Source organism: Pelodiscus sinensis, chromosome 15 (assembly GCF_049634645.1).
Source record: "Pelodiscus sinensis isolate JC-2024 chromosome 15, ASM4963464v1, whole genome shotgun sequence".
Taxonomy (NCBI): Eukaryota; Metazoa; Chordata; order Testudines; family Trionychidae; genus Pelodiscus; species Pelodiscus sinensis.
Window position 1 is genome coordinate 31,056,769 of NC_134725.1, and position 21,880 is coordinate 31,078,648.

The window sequence follows — 21,880 nt, forward strand, 5'->3', positions numbered from 1 at the left end:
TGGGGAGAGGAGGCAAAGGGGGAATTGCCCCAGGTCCTGGTATTTCAAAAGGGCCCAGAACTTCCAGCCAGAGCCTGGACCAGAACATGGGTCCCCTTTGAATTGCCACCACAGCACCATGTTGGGCACGCTGTTCAGCTTTAAGGGCTGGAAAGGGAGCCAACACTGCACTACTGTCACAAGGGGGCGCTGTTGCACAGGTGATCAAACTGACAACAGTCCCATGCACCAGGCTGGGAACAATGAATTCACAGCAGACAAAATATGCCTTTAACAAACATTATTGTAAGCAATTCAGAAGCAGTTCAAAAGCAATGTTCAATCTGAGTAGCTAGTCTAATTCTTAACCCAATTTTGATAAACACTCACACAAGCACATTCACACACACCACTCACCCTGGTGCTGGTCAAACCCCAGGTAATGTTGGTTGGTTGACTTAGGCAGAAGTCTGACATGAACATCACCCCAATATGCTGAATTGATGGACTCCCACTCATGCAGCAAATTGGTGGGGTATATATCCCCTCAGCGAGGGGCAGTTTGGGTGAGATGACGTACGTTGATTGCACCACCTGTGGGTGTGCTTACGACTGATCTTGGAACATCCTGCTTACAACACCCAATTCTTCTTGCTTAGCCACGTGCAATAAGCATCGGAAGGTCTTCGGTTGAGTTTCTCACTCAACGACTCCTCTTATTTGCCTCCTTTTATGCAGTTTTTCTTCCTCAGCACACACAGTCTTTTTTTCTCAGAGTGATAAACAAGTCCATAATCCATCAGGGCACCGACTCGGACCCTAGTATGGCCTCTCTTCAGCTCACTGTTAATCCACTCATGCGAACCATTCACACTACCCATGATTCATGACACTCCCGGTGGTGCTAAGAGTTGACTGCCCTTGGTCCCACCCCTTCCACCCGTGCCTCCACCCCTTCCAGAGGCACAGAATCAGGCCCCACACACGCCTTGTCCCCAGGCTTGTAGTGGCTGTTGATTCACTGGCTCTTCCACTACACGCACCCCAACAGCCTCTCCAGCAAAGACTGATACATAAGCAGAGGAAAATCAGCAGAGGATCACGCAGAACAGAAGATCAAAACTGAGACAGGAGCTTTGGCAACCCGCAGCAGAGGAACTGGAAATCTTAAGAATGGGTTCAACTGTCACTGTAATAAACCCTTTAAAAATGATCACCTTTCAGCCATGATTTTAAAACAAATAATAATCACAGTGCCTTTGTATGTTTGCAATTCCTTTTAACCTAGAATCTAAAAGATGGGCATTATCCCCATTTTACATAACAGAAAGCCAAGGCACAACAAGCTTAAGTGATATACCTAGTGCCACAGAATAAGTCAGTGGCTGATCGGGGACTAGAACCCCAGATCTCCTGACTCAATGCTCAGCACAAACCTTGTACTCTTTATGACTTATCATTATTTCTTATTTGTATTGCAGTAGTGACTCAGGCCTGGTCTATACTGAACCAGGTAAGGTGGGCTTAACGTACGCTATCCAGCTATATAAAATGCATAGCTAGATTCGGATTACCTTAAACTGAGCCGCAGCAGCATCTATACTGTGGGTAGCAAATGGGAGCACATGCTCCTGTCAGCTTCCCTTACTCCTGGCAGAATGAGGAGTACAGGACACAGGAGGGGGCTGCCATCAGTGTTCAATTTGGGGCTCTACACTAGCCTTGCTAAACTGAATGCTAGAAGATCAATCTCTGGAGTGCTAATCTTCTCCATAGTGTAGACATGCCCTCAAAGACCTAATGATAGACTAGGACCCATTGTGCTAGGTGCTGTACAAACACAGAAAAAAGACAGTTCCTGCCCCAACCTGTTTATACCATTTTCAGTGACAGAATCATTATGTATCCACTACAAAGCCTCTAATGCAATCGTTGGTTTATGTTCATGTGGGAATTTAAAAATCTATTCTAACTAAGCTATTAACAAGATGATTAAGGTATCGTTGAAACAACCAGCCTTGAAGCAGATTTAGTCTTTTGCACAGTAATTAAAAATTTCCAATCACATAAGATTTTAATTGAGTTTAAATATATAATTATCTAAACATGATCAATTCGGGAAACAGAAAGGGGAAATACAGTTCATCAAAATAATAAATGAAAAAAGCCTTTTAGCATATACCTGTGTGAGCGTTAGATAGATACGATCTGTAAGGGGAGTAATAACTAATCTTCCATTCAAGCCCATATATTCATAACCATAGGAAAAGGTGCCAGTGCACTGTCGCACATTCAGGTCATCCGGCTCTCGATCCCAGTAAAAACGCAGCTGACTTTCCCATTCAAACTCTCGAGCTTCCATGATACTATAGAAAAGAAAGTTTTTCAGATGAAGCAAAAGATTGTGAGTACAGAATACAAACTTCCTGAAATTATCTCAGTGGGTTGGTGGATTACCTGTCTCTTACAAATGTATCAACAATATCTCTGGCATGGACATCTATGATGAGAACAGTATTATATTTTTTTCTGTCATTTCTATTCAATGGTTTTGTGATTCGGGTAACCAAGGCATCAATCTGCTCATGCATTCTCTTGGCATAAAGTTTCATTGCCTGCTTTTCTCCTTTCTTCACTTTATGAAAAACGTCCTCCACCTCCCAAGTCCACCAGACCTGATTAGCAGCCAGCACCATCATGCCTTCAAACATCAACATCCAGTCAACTCTATATGGAAAATATGGATATAATATATATGAAGGAATAATTCTACTCTGAATTTCTGGAATAACTGTGACATTAATCCCTCTTTTTAGACATAAGAGAGTATACTGTAAAAGTATCAAATACTCCACAACAAAATTAATTAGTAGTTAAAGGTTACTAAGTGCAATTCATAGCAAGAAAAGAAACACATCACCAACCCTAACACCGTTAAAAGCTAAGGAAATCACAAGCTCTGGTTACATATACAGTGCTGAAAAAAACTTAACTGACAGTTATGCACACAGCTGTTCAAACAGAAAAATGTTCACAGCGTAGCACCTAGGCAACCATAACTCTCTCCTAGCAGTAAATCTAAATAAACCATACTCATTCAGCACATAGCTTTAATCTTAACACTTTATTCCTATCTGTACAAAGTTTGTATGACATGAAACTTCAGATAAACACAGAATTAGAAATACTTTAAAAATTCAACAGTATATTATCATCCATCTTATCTATTCATTTTTCTGACTATAGTTTGAAGGCATATATCTATGCATGTCTATAGTGCCTATCATTAAAGTGCATGAGCACGTCCAGATACTTATCCAGTCTTTTTCTCCTGAGAAAAATAATTTCATTTACAAATGGACTAGTTTAAAAGGACATGTATCTAGTTGGTGAACAGATTCCTAAGGAAGTTCATAATATTATTATGTTTTATATTGAAAAGCAACTGGAAGTGTCAGAAAACTTGGCCTACAGAATAATCCCAAATACATAACCAAGGCTGTAAATTACAGTTCCAGTTATTCACTTGAAACACACAGAACAAGATTTTAAAAACCTTTTTAAGGATACACAGAACTACCAGGGCAGAGTTAAAGTTGTTCAGATGCTGGGCACTGAGAACTCTGTGCATCCAAAGTAGGTGACAATCAATGTTAAAGGACACTTATTATACAGCATAAGTGAAGGGAACAATATTTAATTAAAAAAGAAGTCTATACACTTTCTTTATGGTTTATATAGACTTAAACTATACTTCAATTGTAATCTTTATCACTTTGATTATGTTACCTGCTTCTATCTTCACAGTATCGAAAAATGGCTTCTTTAGTAATGAGTCTGTTTGTCCTTCTCATTTCAACCAAAACAGATGTCATCCAGTTCTCAACTCGGCCTTCTGCTGCAATGGCCCGCCGGAACTCCATCACTTCTCTTTCAGCTGAAATCATGGCTGTTGCTATTTTTTCACCACTATCACCCTCTTCAAATCTCAGGGATGCTATATTATCATACATCTGAAACATGCCAGCAGAGGAACATACTGTACCATTTTCACTAGGCTCCTAATATCTAGGGACCTCACTTAACTATGAGGCTATGAGGCTGTGTCTAAACTGCATCCCTCTGCCGACAGAAGGATGCAAATCAAGCACTTCGGAAGTGCAAATAAGCCCGGGATATAAATATCCCAGGCTTCATGTTCATACTCATGTTTTGGCGCTGTGCCGACCACGCGCCCTTTCGAAAATGAAAGTAAAGTGTAGCCGCAGCTCTGCCGACAGTAGGGAGCTTTTTCGGCAGATGCTGCACTCCTTCATTTTTTGAGGAGTACAAGATCTGCTGAAAAAGCTCTCCGCTGTGGGCAGAGCTGCGGCTACACTATACTTTTCACTTTCGAAAGGGTGCATGGTCAGAACAGCGACTGAACGTGAGTATGCAAATTAAGCCTGGGATATTTAAATCCCAGGCTCATTTGCACTTCTGAAGTGCTTGATTTGCATCCCTCTGTCAGCAGAGGGATGCAGCCTATACGTAGCCTTAGAGTTCAGAATCAGGCTCTAAACAATCAAATATAGAATATCATTAATACTGATAGCCAGAGTTTGAACTGACTTATATCCCATGAATCTAATTGCACAGAGTATAAATAAGCATAGAATTTAACCCAAGATTTTTACAAAATAAAAATAATTTGCCAAGAATTACAGAGATGGCAACTAAAATGATTAGGGGTTTGGAACGGGTCCCATATGAGGAGAGGTTAAAGCGAGTGGGACTTTTCAGTTTAGAAAAGAGGAGACTGAGGGGGGATATGATAGAGGTATATAAATCATGAGTGGTGTGAAGAGGGCCGATAAAGAAAAGTTATTTATTAGTTCCCTAAATAGAAGAACTAGAGGACACCAAATGAAATTAATGGGTAGCAGGTTTAAAACTAATAAAAGAAAGTTCTTCTTCACACAGCGTGTAGTCACCCTGTGGAACTCCTTGCCAGAGGAGGCTGTGAAGGCTAGGACGACTATAACAGAGTTTAAAGAGAAGCTAGATAATTTCCTGGGGGTTAGGGCCATAAAAGGCTATGAGCCAGGGGATAAAATGGTGTCCTTGGCCTCTGTTTGTCAGAGGCTGGAGAGGGATGGCAGGAGACAAATTGCTTGATCATTGTCTTCAGTCCACCCTCTCTGGGGCACAGTCGGCAGACAGGATACTGGGCTAGAAGGACCTTTGGTCTGACCCAGTACGGATGTTCTTATGTTCTTATGGGTATTCCAAAGTTGTTCACTATGAGGAATCTTGAACTTTGTTCTGAAGCAGGCATTGGCACTCACAGGATTCTGTACTGCATTGATCATTAGACTAGTTCCGTCTGGCAATTCCTATGTTTCCTACGTTACTATTACAGCATGTTTAGTTTAAAAGAAACACTAGTACACTCTTAATAATATATATAGTATAGAACAGGAGTGGACAAGATCCAGCCCACATGCCAGATCTGGCCCACCATGCCATTTGATCCCTCCCTGCTGCTCCGTTACCCCCAGACCAATGGAGACCTGGTGGCATGGGAGTATGTGAATTAATTTGCTCTTCAAAGCCATTGGCGCTTCCCAACCCCTCTGCCGGAGGTACTCAATGCCTATAGGGAGTCACCAGCTGTTTTCAACAGCAAATAACTTCATGTACTCCCCCATGCTCAGGTTCCAACTGGCCTGCTAGGAGCGCCTAGAGGGAAATGTCCCTTTCCACCTGAGACCCCACCCCTTCTGCCTACTGGCCTGCTACTGCCTATCAAAATTTGTGAAGTGGCCTGCCTTGCAAAAAAAATATTGCCCACCCCGGTATAGAATCTTCCACCTAAACATCACAATGCATCTCAGGCACTCTCATGAACAGGATGTTTTACCTTTATCATGTGTTCCTGAACACAGAGAGGGTCACTACTACCAAGAATGCTAAGCAACTCATCATCTGATATAAAGAAAAATCGGGGGAAAGCATTCCGCTTTGAATCCAGATAATCATTCAAGCTTTTCTGACATTTCTCTAGACCATCACTTATCTGCTGGAGGTCACTGAGTCGATTTGGGGCTTCACAGCATTTTTTTATCACTGGGTCTTTTACAGTGTCACCCATTATCTGTGGACATAAAAAAACATTTAGGAACTACTAAGGAGTAACTGAGGAGCAAATTTGAGTAAGAATTCCTGTGTGAAACAATCCTGGAATAATATAGGATAAATTGTCAGGCTTTTTATTATTATTTACTATTTCCTCAGTAGTAAGGTATGCATGATGCCTCAGACAGATAAGCTGTGAAGCATTTGCAGTTGCAGAACCTTTATTACTGGCATTTATGCAAGAAATGGAAAGAATCCAGATGGACTATTACATCCCAGCATAAATGTGTACAACTGACAATTAGGAAAGAAAATATTTTTACTTGGTAAGCTGATTTTTGTGTAAAGTAAGCTCATTGTCATATTGACATTTTTATAATCAGTTTGAACAGCTGGGAGCATCACTAGAGAGAAGTGGTTAGGCTTTACCAGAATAAAAATGTTAGAGCACTGACATCTATAAATGAAGACTTCCAGTTAAATAAAGAGCTAAAAGTAAAATATATCACATAATTCTCTCAATCACAAACTATTACAAAACAGGTCAGTTACTTGCCTTTTTAAATATCCTGTCTATATTGTCAAATTTTTTTGCTTCCTCTGGAAGCTGTGATCTTATATCCCCACCAATAAAAATGCTCTCAAGGTACATCCATTTCCTCTGCACCACCATCCAGACCTAGAAAAAGAGTTAAGTGTTATTATCAAAGAAGCACATGCTATAGAAATTCTTGATCATTACAACAAAAGCTAGGGACAAATTAATCATTCAATTTCTTCCCTACCTCAATAACTTCACCAATCAAAGACAGAGTTTTTTCCCAGTGGTGAACAGTTGACAGAAAAGGACCTACAAATCGACTGCCTGAGATACTCTGAAGATTGACAGCATTGTCATCAAGAATCTGAGTAATTTCATCAACAGATCCCAAAATAAAGCCTCTCTCTTGAGTGCCTTTGAAATATCTTTGGACTGTAAATTTCATGTTCTCCCAAGTTTCCACTATATCCTTAACACCCTGCATGTGAACATGAAAAGAAGGCTGTTTCAGTCCTGTAAAACTAAAATACAGTCATTCTAACATCAAAATGAAAATCACTAATTTAAGAAGGCTTTCACACAAATTTTCTAGCTCTAAAGGACAGATCTACTTGAAACAGGGACAATGTATCTATCAGATCTGTTCTTCATGTGCATTATACATTTTATCTGCAAATCTCAATGAGAGAAATAAGTTTTTTTCTGCTTTTTATCACCATAGTGCCAACACAGCTCAGAGACATGGATTTGGTACCATCTATTGCATCATCAACAAAGATATCTACTTAGTTACCTCCAGTTCTGTTCTAGTGAAAATTATGCAGTTATACTAGTATCACTGAAGGACTAATCTGACCTGCAAAACCTATATTACTGGCAATGACGCAGAAAATGGAAAAAATCCAGCTTGATTATCAGATCCAGTTCAAATGTGCAGGGCTGACCGTTAAGAAAGAAAATATTTTTATTTGTAAACTGATTTTTGTGCCAATTAAGCTCATTGATAGACAATAAATATGGAACACCTCTTTGACACTTTTATAATCACTTTTCAAAGTAAACTCACATTTTAAAACCCATCTAATCCAAACAAGAATCACACAAATGGCCAGCAATCTTATTTGACCCCCAAATGGTAAACCATTTATAACTGTACTAAATACCATTCAATAATATAAAATTGAAAGATCAAAAACAATGAAGAAAAGAAAAACTTCTGTTGTCAAAAGAGTCTTCAAAACAAGCTAGATATTTTTTAAAACATCACCTTCTCAATGCTAAGTTCTTTAACAGCAGATCCCACTATCTCATTGATAACATCTGAGTGTTTGTGCAACTCCATAGCAAACATATTCTCCAAAGTGAAAGTTGCTGTTGTCATTTCAAAACTAGTGCCAGTTCTCTCCATAAGATCTTTCCAATGCCTGAAAGAGTTTCAGTAAATCAACATGTTATAAACACGGTCAGATATTATCAATAGGGATCAACTTAAAAGGCAAGGAACAATACTATCAAATGAAGGAAAATTGACGGGAGCATTCATTTCCTAGACACTCCATCTTCCCATCCAAGCCAAACACCAAGTTGGGGGTTAGATCAAAAGCTCATTCTTCACTTCCCATCACTTTGTGGGAGTGTAGTTTTGGCAGTTCTGTGTGATGCAAATGAAAGAGATACCTCCTCTATCAGCTCCTTGAGGTTATCTGAGCCTCTAGCTATCATCTTTGGAAAATCATGGGAGACACGAGAGATTCCAGAGTACTGGAAAAGGGCAAATATAGTGCCCATTTATAAAAAGGGAAATAGGAACAACCCAGGAAACTACAGACCAGTTAGTTTAACTTCTGTGCCAGGGAAGATAATGGAGCAAGTAATTAAGGAAATCGTCTGTAAACACTTGGAAAGTGGCAAGGTGATAGGAAACAGCCAGCATGGATTTGTAAAGAACAAATCATGTCAACCCAATCTGATAGCTTTCTTTAATAGGATAATGAGTCTTGTGGATAAGGGAGAAGCGGGGTGTGTGGTATACCTAGACTTTAGTAAGGCGTTTGATACGGCCTCACATGATATTCTTATCAATAAACTAGGTAAATACAACTTAGATGGGGCTACTATAAAGTGGGGGCATAACTGGCTGGATAACCGTACTCAGAGAGTAGTTATTAATGGTTCACAATCCTGCTGGAAAGGCATAACAAGTGGGGTTCCTCAGGGGTCTGTTTTGGGACTGGCTCAGTTCAATATCTTCATCAACGATTTAGACGCTGGTCTAGAAAGTACGCTTATTAAGTTTTCAGATGATACCAAGATGGGAGGGGTTGCGACTAATCTGGATGATAGGGTCATAAATCAAAATGACCAGGAAAAATTGGAGAAATGGTCTGAGGTAAATAGGATAAAGTTTAATAAAGACAAATGCAAAGTGCTCCACTTAGGAAGGAATAATCAGTTTCATACATATAAAATGGGAAGCGACTGTCTGGGAAGGAGTACGGCAGAAAGGAATCTAGGGGTTACAGTGGACCACAAGATGAATATGAGTCAGCAGTGTGATGCTGTTGCAAAAAAAGCAAACATGATTCTGGGATGCATTAACAGGTATATTGTGAGCAAGACAAGAGAAGTCATTCTTCCGCTGTACTCTGCACTGGTTAGGCCTCAATTGGAGTATTGTGTTCAGTTCTGGGTACCACATTTCAAGAAAGATGTGGAAAAATTGGAGAGGGTCCAGAGAAGAACAATGAGAATGATTAAAGGTCTAGAGAACATGACCTATGAGGGAAGGCTGAAGGAATTAGGTTTGTTTAGTTTAGAAAAGAGAAGATTGAGGGGGGACATGATAGCAGTTTTCAGGTTATCTAAAAGGGTGTCATAAGGAGGAGGGAGAAAACTTGTTCATCTTGGCCTCTGGGGATAGGACAAGAAGCAATGGGCTTAAACTGCAGCAAGGGAGGTTTAGGTTGGACATTAGGAAAAAGTTCCTAACTGTCAAGGTACTCAAACACTGGAATAAATGGCCCAGGGAGGTTGTGGAATCTCCATCTGTGGAGCTATTTAAGAGTAGGTTAGATAAATGTCTATCAGGGATGGTCTAGACAGTATTTGGTCCTGCCATGAGGGCAGGGACTGGACTTGATGACCTCTCGAGGTCCCTTCCAGTCCCAGTATTCTATGATAGCTTTGAGCTGTCAAGGAGTAGTAGGGAAAGGGGGATCATGTTGGGTGGTTTGCATGTTAGGGAAGCTGGTGATAGGAAGGAGAAGCATTTATTTGATCAGGTCTCAGCTCTCTCTGCTTGAGATCAAACATAAGGAATCAGCAAGTAGCCTTGCCAGCACTGAACTAAGTACAATCAGAGGTTGTCAGATTACAGTAGTACTTCTAGCATTCCAGATCACAACTACTAACATGAGACACTATAGGTAAGTAGCTATAATACCTATAATAACATGTTCATTTGAACATGCTCATTTGAATGCACCGTATAGATAACTCATTAGGTGGAACCATCACATTTGCTTGATCAGTTACCTAGCTGCCAATGCAAGTGAGATAACCACATGGCCACATTTTTCATACATGAATTTAGTGGCTTGTCTGAGATCCTGAGTATCTAGGATTTTGGTTTTGTTCATTTTGTCAGGAACTATGACACAATAAATGTGAAAATGACTGTCAACCAATGTATAGTAAAAGTTCTGTGCTCAATATAGTCTAGAATTATACTTAAAATTCTATTTCATATTTAAATGAGAGTTCATATTTTACATAAAACACACACAATATTTACACATATTGCATCATTTTATGCAAGCAGTGTAACTGAATATTAATTACTATGGTCCATAATATTCAAAACGTTCACATGATTTCAACATCCAAAATTAACAATTTTAACGAACAAAAATGAATGTCATCACACACATACAAAATTCCTTAAACAAACTGGATCAAACCTTTCTCTCAATGCTTCATTTTTCAAATCAAGCAGCAAAGGAATGGAGTCCTTGAATGCCTTCATCTTTGCTTCCAGGTGATAAGCCACTGGCACACTGCGCACTTGCCTAGGCAGCTTTCGGAGACTTTTAAGAAATCCTTCAATACCCTCTTGGAGAAACTGCACATTGAGATTTATCCAGAGAGTCTGTGACCATTCCTCTTTAGCAGCCTAGAAACATTTATACTATTTATTTTTAAATTACTATGAAAGGAACGTGACAAAATATTTATTATTTTTACTGCAATGGTATTCAGCGGCCAAGTCAGCATTTGGGCCCAAATGTGAACAACATATTGCAAACAGCATACAAAGCAGTTCCCTGCCTCAATAAGATTATAGCCCAAAGACTAACAGGGTAAGCAGTAGTAAGTAGAACATGAATGGTTGGTGCAGCTGGGGTTGGGGGAGGCAGGCCCCTAGTCCCACCTAAAGCCCCACCCCCTCTGCTGAGGCCCCACCCCACAGCGGGAATGGGGGGCAGCATGCCAAGCACCTCCCAGCCTCCCCAGAGCACTGGGGAAGGGAAGAGAGGTGAGGCAGCACACTGAGCATGCCCCAGTCTCCCTGGAGCATCGGGGAAGGGAAGAGAGACAAAAGGGTATATGCACATGGTGTGGCTCCCCCACCTCCATGGAGCATCAGGGCCCCACGGTTCCAGCCTATCCAGCAGGATCACGCTGGAGGGCAGGCACTGGGGGCAGCAACACTCTGCCCCCAGAATGCCCACAGCAGGTGTTCTGGGGGCAGAATGTGGGGGTGGCCATGCCTGGCAGTTTTGGAAGGCGAAGTTTTACACTGCCTAAGCTACCAGATGCCTATGCAGAGCCCAGTATAGATAAAAATTTGTAGCCATATCCACATCTGTATCCTCGAAAATGAGCTGTGGATAAACATATCCATGCCCATAGATGTGGATACCCACATATATAAAGCAGATATCTACAAAACTGCAAGATTCTAGACAGACAAAATGTGTAATCACATCTGCAGCCATAACTGCAGATATCTGCATCCATAGCTGCAGATATCTGCATCCATATCCACAGAAGCGGATAAAAAGCAGATATCCCCTGATTTGCAGGGCTCTAGTAATAAAAACCCACTCTGCAGAAATATAGTCTGGCTTTTAATTTTAAGATTTTAATTATTACAAAATCCTTACAAACAAACAAACCTCTTTCAAAGACCAATTAAAGTCAGTCTGAGATACAGCCACTCACAACGAGCACTGTACCTAACCACAAGAGCAGTCCTACTGAAGTCAATGACCCTGCTTGGGGAGTAACACACCAACCAGAATGAATAAAGACATTAGAATCTGTCTCTAACTAAAATATTATATGTCCCAGATCAGTAAAAATAACTCAAATACTGTTCAGGCTTTTAGTGTTCTATATACTGGTAGTCAGAAGGATAAAACAATCACAACTTATTAAAGACAAATGGATAGGAAGAGATTTGACTACAGTAAAAGTCAATAAAAGGGAAGCTTTATATTATACATATTTTATAGAACACTTACTCTTTGTAATTTATAAATTTCATAGATCTGCTTTAGACCCTTCATATCCTTCTGCATTTTTAGTAAGTCAGGGTACATTGTGATTGGAAGGTCAAAAAGTTTCTCAGCATTAGCCAATTCCTGACGATTCTTCTCATGTGTTTCCAGTTCTTTGTCAAAAACATCTAAGAGCTCCAAACCTATAAATAGAAGGAAAGTAAATAAATACTTTTCAGAGGTTACGATTGTGGTCAGAAGTCAATGGTATAGTGGCCTGACAGATATTTTCCTCTGTTCAGTGATGACAACTATTCAGCTGTGTATGTGTGTGTGCGGTGTATGCGTGTGTGTGTGTGCGTGCGCGTGTGCACGCACTTTCCCTATATGCTATGCTGGCTCTGCACAGGTAGCCTGTACAGCACACTCCAAGAGAGCGCCCAAAGACCACAAAATCAAATAAGGGATAAAAATACCCAAGCCAAGTTTATTATCAAATGAAGTACAGTAATAGTTGTCAGAAAACTTTACCAAACCATTACTCATATGCAGGGCTTGATAAACGGTGGCAAAAGCCGCTCGCCAGCCCCGCACTGCGCATGTGCAAGAGCTGCATTGCGCATGCACACGCCCCCGGTAAACAGGCGTGTGGCTGAAATCTACTTGCCACAGGCGAGTAGATTCTATAGTCTGTCAATCCTGCTCATATGTACTACCTGACAATGGACCAGCTCAGCCAATGGAGGGATTCTTTGTTGCCCCTTAGGCCAGACAAAAACAACCCTTTTAGGGTACCTTTTATACATAGGTATAAACAGGTGATATATCAGTTCTGATATGTTAGGTTGCCATCCTCTGATGTTACCTAGATACCACCCATTGCCTTGTACATTGTAAGTTGATCAAAACCTCTCTATCTGTCATGTTGTCATTTTAGAACCCATCCTGAACCTAAGTTGGTATGGCTATGTTATCTGTAGGATACGTGTTGATACCAAGATGCTTCTTAACAAGGTGTTGTTAGCATCCCTCTAGAATGTGCGTATAACCTGTGCTTAGTACCAATTAGTGTTTCTGCACTATCAGCCCTATTTCTGACAAGTTCTGCGAGCAGGCCCTGCCTCTTGCTCGCAGCTTAACCTTGCTTTATATTAGCAAAGTCTTGACTGTTGCTGGCCAGTCTTCAGTCCTCATCCAGGGCTGCAGCTTATGCTTTAGGCCTTGAATTTACTACAATGATGGATAAATAGTATAATTTTGCATATATCTACACAAATTATATTTCTTCAAATGACATACAGCCTGTATTTTGAGAGGGAAAAACATTCTGAAAGTCCATACATTTCTATTTTCAAGTGTATCAGTCTTTAGACTACTTTAAGATGTAGCAACAGAAACATCCGTTTTTTTACCTTTGTCAAGATTCTCTCCAACGGCACCAGGCCCTTCAGTAGTAAATCTGTGGAAAAAATCTGCTATCTGGCTACTGTAGTCTCCAATCTGCTCCCTCGTAATCTAATGGAAATATTGTTTGAATTAGGATTTTTCCTTTTTTTTCTAAATGTATTTTAAACATGTAAGGTAAAAATATTACCTCCGTGAATGTCTTTTTTATGCTTCCCAGGCTGTGATCAACTTCTGATGCATCAAATAAGAGGGTCTCCCACTTTTTCTTAATATTATCAACCATTCCTCTCTCTTCTTCAGTTGTCTAAAGAGAACATACATATGAATACAAACATCCTGCAATTGGTACTCATGTGAAGAATCCTGAAAAAGGATGAAATTGACCCACATGCAAAGGCAGCACAAAACCTTCCAGATCATGAAAGCCTTCCATAGAAGTACAGTGGGTATGCTTGAATAAGGTAATACATACACACCAGGGCAAGGAACTTCTCACCAGAATCACACAGACTAAGGTATAAGGGTATGATGCAAGTGCACCAGGACAGGGTTATGAAAGGGGCATTTTGACAGATCTTGTGGTTTCAACATCAATACAACTACCACAGAGACCTGCAGCTTTGGGAAAAGCAAAGAAGGTATGAGAGAGAAGTTCAAAGTCAATGCCTGCTCATTAACCTTGAATCAGAGTAGTGAATTTCACCTCCCAAACTGCACTGCACTCAGGGCCTGATCCAAAGCCTATAAAAAATATCTAAGAGCTTCAATACTGAAGAGAAGGAAAGTCTTTTAGACAAACACGTTTTTCATGGATTGTGGTGGATAAATTATGCACTATTTATGTATACAATATCTATATATTGATTTCAATAAGATTTGAATCGAGCCTCCATTCTGCATAAAGCCCACACCCTCAAGCGCTATGTGAATGGCTTGGATTTCCCCCAATCAATGGTACCACTGACTTCTGTGGAAATACACCACAAATAGGAATTACTCACTTTGAAAGTAAGGGTTACATGATCAGGTCCTCAATTATGAAATAGATAAAAACATTATTTAAATAACCTCAAACGGAGATAAACAAATGTAGAGCAATCTTGTAAATTTCAGTCCGGGATTAACAATGTGAAAGTATTACTTTTTGATTCTGTTAATTCAAAAAAGTTTAATTAAACTTAATCTGTTTAGATGAAATATGGTTGAGTCTGATGCATAAGTATGAAATATCTAAGAGATTAGACATAAATTCACTTACCGGAATGTTGTATACTGCAAGGGTACGGTATCTCTCCTGAATGTCTAAATATTTTAATTCTACCTGTAAAGACATATCTTTTATCTCTGCAATTGTAGCAAGGACAAATTTGAGATCTTCCAAAGAATCGGGAGTTTTCCTAAGATTCTGTGATAATCTCTAAAAAAGAAAATCAACTTTCAGTAACAGTATTAAGAAAATAATCAGGCAAAAGCATAGACAATTAAGTACAATTCTATAAAGTAAGTCCACATAAAATAGTTAAATAATCTGCATATATTTTAGTTAGTAGTTAATTAACTGTTGATAAAGATGAACTAATGTCTACTGAGATTTTTTTCCCCCTCAAAAAACAGGAGGTTTAGATCATACAACTATGCAGCACTATTGAGGGCTGGTTAGAAAAAACTTACTACTATTAGGACCAAAAAAAAAAAAAATCTACCTCAATTTCTTCTTGAAGATTGAAGAGTTCCTCTTTTGCAGATTCATTGAGAAGTTTTCCAAGAGAATTCACCCAACCTTTTGCATTTTCCTGTACTGTATAGGCTAAAGGGCCCACATTAAGCCTAATGCACTGTTCATCTTTCATCAAGGGTTGTTGAGTCACTTCCTGAGCTATCTTAATATAGAACTGCAACTTTTCATCAAAGGTGACACAGGCTGGTTTCCTTGCAGCAAACTTCTCCATAACAATGGCTTTATCTAATTTCCAAAGAGGGCGATATCTCTTCCAACGATTCAAGTACTTGGAGAGAGAATTCAGAAGCTTGTGTATGTTTTGAGTGATGAGAACAGCCTGTTCAATTATTAACGGGTTCTGAGAGATGTCATTAAAAAAACTCAAAGTGACGAGTTCATCTTCTTCAGCATGCTGAGGGGGGCAGTCAATACAGGTGCCATGCATCCAACGTACAAAATGCTGGTGTTTCAATATAAAAAAAAGTATTAATTGGGGTGAGGGAAATTAGCCACAGTGATTTGCCAGTAAGTAGAAGATTGCTATCCTAAATTACTCATGGCTCAGTTCTGATCTGAAGTATGCAGGTATGTTGGACTTTTAAAGTTAGCTAATGGGCATTACAAAACAGGAAGCCAATGTATCTGAGATCAAAATTAAGTTCAGAGTAAGTGCAAATGCATTCTCCAGGCATTGTTATTTGATTTGTTGGTTTGTTTTTAAGTCTGCCTCCTGAAAATGTCCTAAGGCAGAATGGCCAGTCCAGGTCAGTAAGGCTCAGCAAGATGGTAGAGTTTTGGAGTGGGATAGTGGAAGGAAGAACTAACCTGCATTTAAATTTTAGGGAGTTAATGTATTGTCTGTTCATCAGTGCAGAGCAGGATAGCTCCTACAACATTGCATTTGTCTACACTGGCAAGTTATTGCACTGAATTTTCTCCTCAATGGTGTGAAAAAACACCTCCCAGCTGAACGCAGCAAGTTACAATGCTATAGAGCACCAGTGTAGCACTAGGTGCTATGTTAGCTATTTCCCTCTCCCAGTATTCTTGCCATGACCAGGGCTTTAAAGAGTAGACAAAACCATTGTGTTTCTTTTCTCAAAGGAAGCAGTGAGTATCCTATGATTGTGGACAGACCTATGGCCACATACCATATCTCCTTAGGTTAGAAGTTAAGCACCTCTCCAAGCTCTTTTGTGAGTACAAGATAAAGAGCTTGCCCTCCTGCTTGTGAAAAGGTCAGTGGCTACAGAAAAGGTTACCTTTTGCCCCTGCATTGGAGGATGAGGTCCAGCCTTTATTGTATTTGGATGATATTGCCTGCTGATGCTTAGGGCCAAATCCAAAAGTTCTTACCCAGGCAAAATTCCTGATGAAGTCAATGGCAGTACTGCCTGAATAAAAACTGTATGAAGATCTGAGTTTGGTCCTTTGTCATTGGCACAGTTTGTAAAATAGAACAATGTACTGATTGTTTTTATTCAAATCAATATGATCAAAATCTCCCCCTTGACATATGCACTCATCTAAACATAAAGGAAGAATAATTCATTATATCAACAAGCAAGGCCGGAATAATCTTTATCAATAATCACCTTAGTAACTTCAACACAGTCTCTGATACAATGAACACTCATTTTGTCAATTTCACTGGCATTAGGATGTAGGATTATCTCAGGAGCCGATAAAATTGTTTCTGTTTGGAACAGTGGGACATCACGAAGAACTGCTGAATTAAAAGTCTGCAAATTCCTGTAAAAAAATGAGAATCTTAATGCTGCATCTTATAGCCTCTTAGATAGATACAGATATCTGACAATGAACAGCAGAAATTCAACGCATGGGATCAGACTTTCCATTCAGATGTATAAGTCACTCCCAATTAAGCCGTTCAAATCTGTCTTCAATGAGAGACACAAGTGTGCAACTGAGGACAGACCTTGTCCCATTGTGCCACGCAGAGACGGGTTTGATTGGTAGACTGTTAAGGAGCTGCAAGAAATCAGCCAAGAAATTGAATTCTGGTAAACTAATTTCACAAATATTTCCAGAATAAATCAGAGGAACTGCCTTTGGCTCAGACTAACTGGCACAATGGGGCTGTAGCAAATGCCTAATTCACACTCAGAGCACCTCTGGTGCCATGGGCCTCTACAACCAGATGATTAGTCAGCTCTACATCACAAGAGGCACACACTGAAGAATGAGGGTGTGAAATAAAAGAAACCAAGTGGATCAAAGGTTGGCAGATGTATACACAGGGTGCTTTTACAAGCAGTGATTCTGCACCCCTGAAATGGCCCAAAGGGCAACTGTAGAAGGTGCTCAAGTTAGCCTGCATCAGGGTTCACCCTGGCCTCTCGCAATCCCAGAATAGAGAAGATACAAACCCCCGCTCTCCTCATCCTTTGCCTACACTAGTGTCCTCACAGGGATGAATCTGGTCTCCAGTGTTCAAACTCACAGAGACTGTGTCTGACATATGCTGACTGCAACCTAGTCATACTGCAGAAATTATACCTTAAACCTTTTTCTATAAAGAACATAATGTTATTCATTTATTCAGAATTACAGTTCTCTATAGTACCCTTCTTAACATTTCTTGAGCCCTTGAGTATAAAGCTAAAAGCACTCATGTTTCAACCTGCATATGGATTGGGTGCATTAAGCAATTTTGAAGGTGTAACATGGGCCAGTGAAGTGTAAAAAATCAGCAAGCTGGGTGACCTGTTAGCAACCAGTAAGGACATATCAAAAGGGTATTGCAATGGTAAATGAGGCTTTTCCTTGTGGATAGCTACCAAAATAAAGACATATCAGAAGGGTATTGCAATGGTAAACGAAGATTTTCCTTGTAGAGAATTATCAAAATAAGGACGTATCAAGAGTACAGGCAGTCCCCAAGTTACGCGGATCCTACATACGTTGGATCCATACTTACGAATGGGGCTTTTCCCGCCCCGGAGGATGTGGGTGGCGGGACCGCCCAGACGCGCCGAGGTCCCGCCGCCCGCGTCCTCCGGGGCGAGAAAAGCTGCTCCACGTCTCCCTGGTCTGCTGGGGGGAGGACCCCCAGCAGACCAGGGAGACGCGGAGCAAAGCCGCCAAAGACGCGGGCAGCGGGACCGCCCAGACGCGCTGCTGTCCCACCGCCCGGGTCCTCGACCAGGGAGAAGCGGAGCAAAGCCGCGGAGGACCCAGGTGGGATTGCGGCGCGTCTGGGCGGTCCCGGGTACCTCCGCAGCAGACCAGGGAACCACGGAGCAAAGCCGCGGAGGACCCAGGCGGCGGCACTGCGGCGCATCTTGTCCCGCCGCCCGCATCTCCATGGTCTGCTGGGGGGGGCGGCAACCCCCCAGCAGACCAGGCTTTTCTTGCGGACGCCTGTGGTAGAGCAGCTGGGGCACTGCCGGTTGGTCCCACAGCGCCACTCCTCAGCGCTACTGGACCAACCCGGCAGCACCCCAGCTGCTCTGCCCCAGGCGTCCCCAAGTCAGCCGCTGCTGAAACTGACCAGCGGCTGACTACAGGAAGCCCGAGGCAGAGTTTCTCTGCCTCGGGCTTCCTGGAATCAGCCGCTGATCAGTTTCAGCAGCAGCTGACTTGGGAACACCTGGGGTAGAGCACCTGGGGTGCTGCAGGGTTGGTCCCCGCAGCACTGAGGTGCAGCACTGTGGAGACCTACCCGGCTGCGCCCCAGCTGCTCTGTCCCAGGCATCCAGATTCAGCTGCTGTTGAAACTGATCAGCGGCTGATTCCAGGAAGCCCGGGGCAGAGAAACTCTGCCTCGGGCTTCCTGAAGTCAGCCGCTGGTCAGTTTCAGCAGCGGCTGAATCTCGACGCCAGTTCCGACTTAAGTACAAATTCGACTTAAGTACAAACCTACAGTCCCTATCGTGTACGTAACCCGGGGACTGCCCGTACTGCAATGGTAAATGAGGCTTTTATCAAAACTATGTTAAGCAGACTTCCTCTATAATCCATTTACCTTTATTAGTAGAGAGCCAAAGAGTAAATGATAGATAATCTTTACATGCATGTTTACATGCATCTTATTAGAAATCTAACAATGTATACATTATAGAAGCTAAATCTAAATAGGGTCAGACTCTCCACTCAGATATGAAAGTAGCTCCCAATTGGGCCATTGCAGGATTTGCTTGTAAATTTAGCATGTACAAGTTATGCAGTGGGGCTGAGGATGCAGAGTTTGGGATATAGGAAAGGGCTCCAGGTTGGGGCAGAGAATTGGGGTGCAGGAGACATCTGTTGGGAGACCACTACGGCAGCACACAGACAATCCAGGAAATTTTTGGAAAATGTTGGGGTTAACTTCTTGGTACAAAAACTGAAGGATTCAACCAGGGGCCATGCGCAGCTTGACCGGCTGCTCACAAACAAGGACGAACTAATAGGGGAAGTAGAGGTGGATGACAACCTGGGAAGCAGTGATCATGAGATGGTAGATTTCAGGATCCTGACTGAAGGAAGAAAAGAGAATAGTAAAATACACACCTTGGACTTCAGAAAAGCAGACATCGACTCCCTCAAAGACCTGATGGGCAGAATCCCCTGGGATGCTAACATGAAGGGGAAAGGAGCCCAGGAGAGCTGGCAGTATTTTGAAGAAGCCTTATTGAAGGCACAGAAAGAAACTATTCCAATGCATAGCAAGAGAAGCAAATATAGTAGGAGACTGGATTGGCTTACTGGGGAAATTTTTGGTGAACTTAAGCACAAAAAGGGAGCTTACTAAAAGTGGAAACTTGGATAGATGACATGGGAGGGATATAAATGTATAGCTCGCGAATGCAGGGGAGTTATTAGGAAGGTGAAAGCGCAATTGAAATTGTGAATTGCAAGAGATATGAAGGATAACAAGAAAAATTTCTACAGGCATGTTCGCAAGAAGAAAGTGATCAGAGAGGGTGTGGGGCCCCTACTGGATGAGGAAAGCAGATGATGTGAGGAAAGCTGAATTACTCAATGCTTTCTTTGCCTCTATTTTCACAGAGGAGGTCAGCTCCCAGACTAATGTGCTAAGTGACACAATATGGGACGAAGGTGGACAGCCCTTCGTGGGGAAAAAGGAAGTTACTCAACTTGTGCAGTAACGATTGTTCTTCGAGATGCGTGTCCCGTGGGTGCTCCACTGTAGGTGTCGGGCTTGTCCCGGCGCCGCAGATCGGAGATCTTTTCTAGCCGTAGTCTGCCGGACCGCGCATGCGCGAAATACGGCTCGTGGCTTTTCGCGCCGTTTTAGCGTTGTTGGTCCAGCTCCCGCCAGTTCCTCCTGCCTCTTGCTCTGAAAGACACAAAGTAGAGAAAACTCCGAAGAGGGGAGGAGGGCGGGTCGTGAAGCACCCACGGGACACGCATCTCGAAGACCAATCGTTACTGCACAAGGTGAGTAACTTCCTTTTCTTCTTCGAGCAGTGTCCCGTGGGTGCTCCACTGTAGGTGAATGTACAGCAGTAGCTCGCGAATGGAGGTGGGTTCGAGCTAGCATGCCGTAGCTGAGGATAACACTGCTGTCGCCACCGCTGAATCAGGTATTAAGAGATTGGGGATGGCATAATGTGTAGCGAAGGTTAGGTTGGAAGACCACATAGCAGCTCTACAGATATCTATCAAGGGAACTCCCTTGAGGAATGCAGTGGACGTTGCGACAGCCTGAGTTGAATGGGCTCTCAAAGTCGAAGGCAGTGGTTTGTTTCGCAGTTTATAACAAGTCCTTATGCATTGCACAATAGTGGAGTAGATGCGTTGAGCGGACAATGAGCAACCTTTAGTACGGTCCGCCATTGATATTAGTAGCAAATCCGCCACTCGAAAAGGTCTGGTTCTCTCAATATAGAAGGCGAGAGCACGTCTGACGTCCAAAGCGTGCAGGCACGCATGTTCTGGTGAAGCGTGTGGTTTGGGATGGAATATAGGAAGAATTATAGGTTCATTGATGTGAAAATGAGAGATCACTTTGGGGTGAAAACATGGTTGTGTTCGCAATATCACCGCTTGGTGTGTAAAAACCGTATAGGGAAGAGAGACTGATAGTGCAGCTAGCTCACTAACACTCCTCGCGGAAGTAACTGCCAACAAGAAAACGACCTTCATGGACAGGTCATGTAGATTGCATGTTGCTAGCGGTTCGAAGGGTTTGCCCGTCAGAGTATTCAGGACCATTTCGAGGTCCCAAGGATCCACCGGTTGAGTATAATGTGGATACAAGTTGGACATTCCTACTGAGGGCATTGGCCGTTACGTTGTGGTGGCCCGGAAGATACTCTGCGATTAAAAAGACGTTGTGGCGATTGCACATGTTCCATAGACATACCACTTCTGCGCACAAGGAGTGGGATCTGGCTCCACCCTGCTTGTTTACATAATAAACGGTTGTCATATTGTCTGTAAGGACTCGTATGACTTGTCCCCGAATGACGGGAAGGAAGTGTTGACATACTTTGTACACTGCCCTGAGCTCCAGGAAGTTGATGTGCATCAACGATTCGTCTGGCGACCATAGGCCTTGTACTTGTTCGGGGCCGAGGTGTGCACCCCATCCGATGAGTGACACTTCTGTTGTCAACTGCGCTGATGGCTGAGGGCGATGAAAGG

General features: G+C 42.0%; 1 protein-coding gene across 4 annotated transcripts in view; it reads right to left on the reverse strand.

Moving 5' to 3' along the window:
• The window catches only part of DNAH10 (dynein axonemal heavy chain 10), a 201,463-nt gene that overhangs the window by 130,221 nt on the left and 49,362 nt on the right, over positions 1–21,880 (reverse strand). For all 4 annotated transcript variants that reach the window (XR_012896005.1, XR_012896006.1, XM_075898516.1 and 1 more), the window contains 14 exons: positions 16,861–17,017; positions 15,249–15,725; positions 14,804–14,962; positions 13,733–13,849; positions 13,551–13,653; positions 12,163–12,341; positions 10,597–10,808; positions 7,905–8,061; positions 6,882–7,115; positions 6,653–6,775; positions 5,882–6,115; positions 3,769–3,992; positions 2,437–2,706; positions 2,162–2,345 (listed from right to left, as the gene is read on the reverse strand). Coding sequence is in view for 2 of the 4 variants with exons in the window: in XM_075898516.1 (XP_075754631.1) it covers positions 2,162–2,345; positions 2,437–2,706; positions 3,769–3,992; positions 5,882–6,115; positions 6,653–6,775; positions 6,882–7,115; positions 7,905–8,061; positions 10,597–10,808; positions 12,163–12,341; positions 13,551–13,653; positions 13,733–13,849; positions 14,804–14,962; positions 15,249–15,725; positions 16,861–17,017 (2,830 nt within the window). In the remaining 2 variants the exon portion in view is untranslated. The remainder of the gene's footprint in view (positions 1–2,161; positions 2,346–2,436; positions 2,707–3,768; positions 3,993–5,881; positions 6,116–6,652; positions 6,776–6,881; positions 7,116–7,904; positions 8,062–10,596; positions 10,809–12,162; positions 12,342–13,550; positions 13,654–13,732; positions 13,850–14,803; positions 14,963–15,248; positions 15,726–16,860; positions 17,018–21,880) is intronic.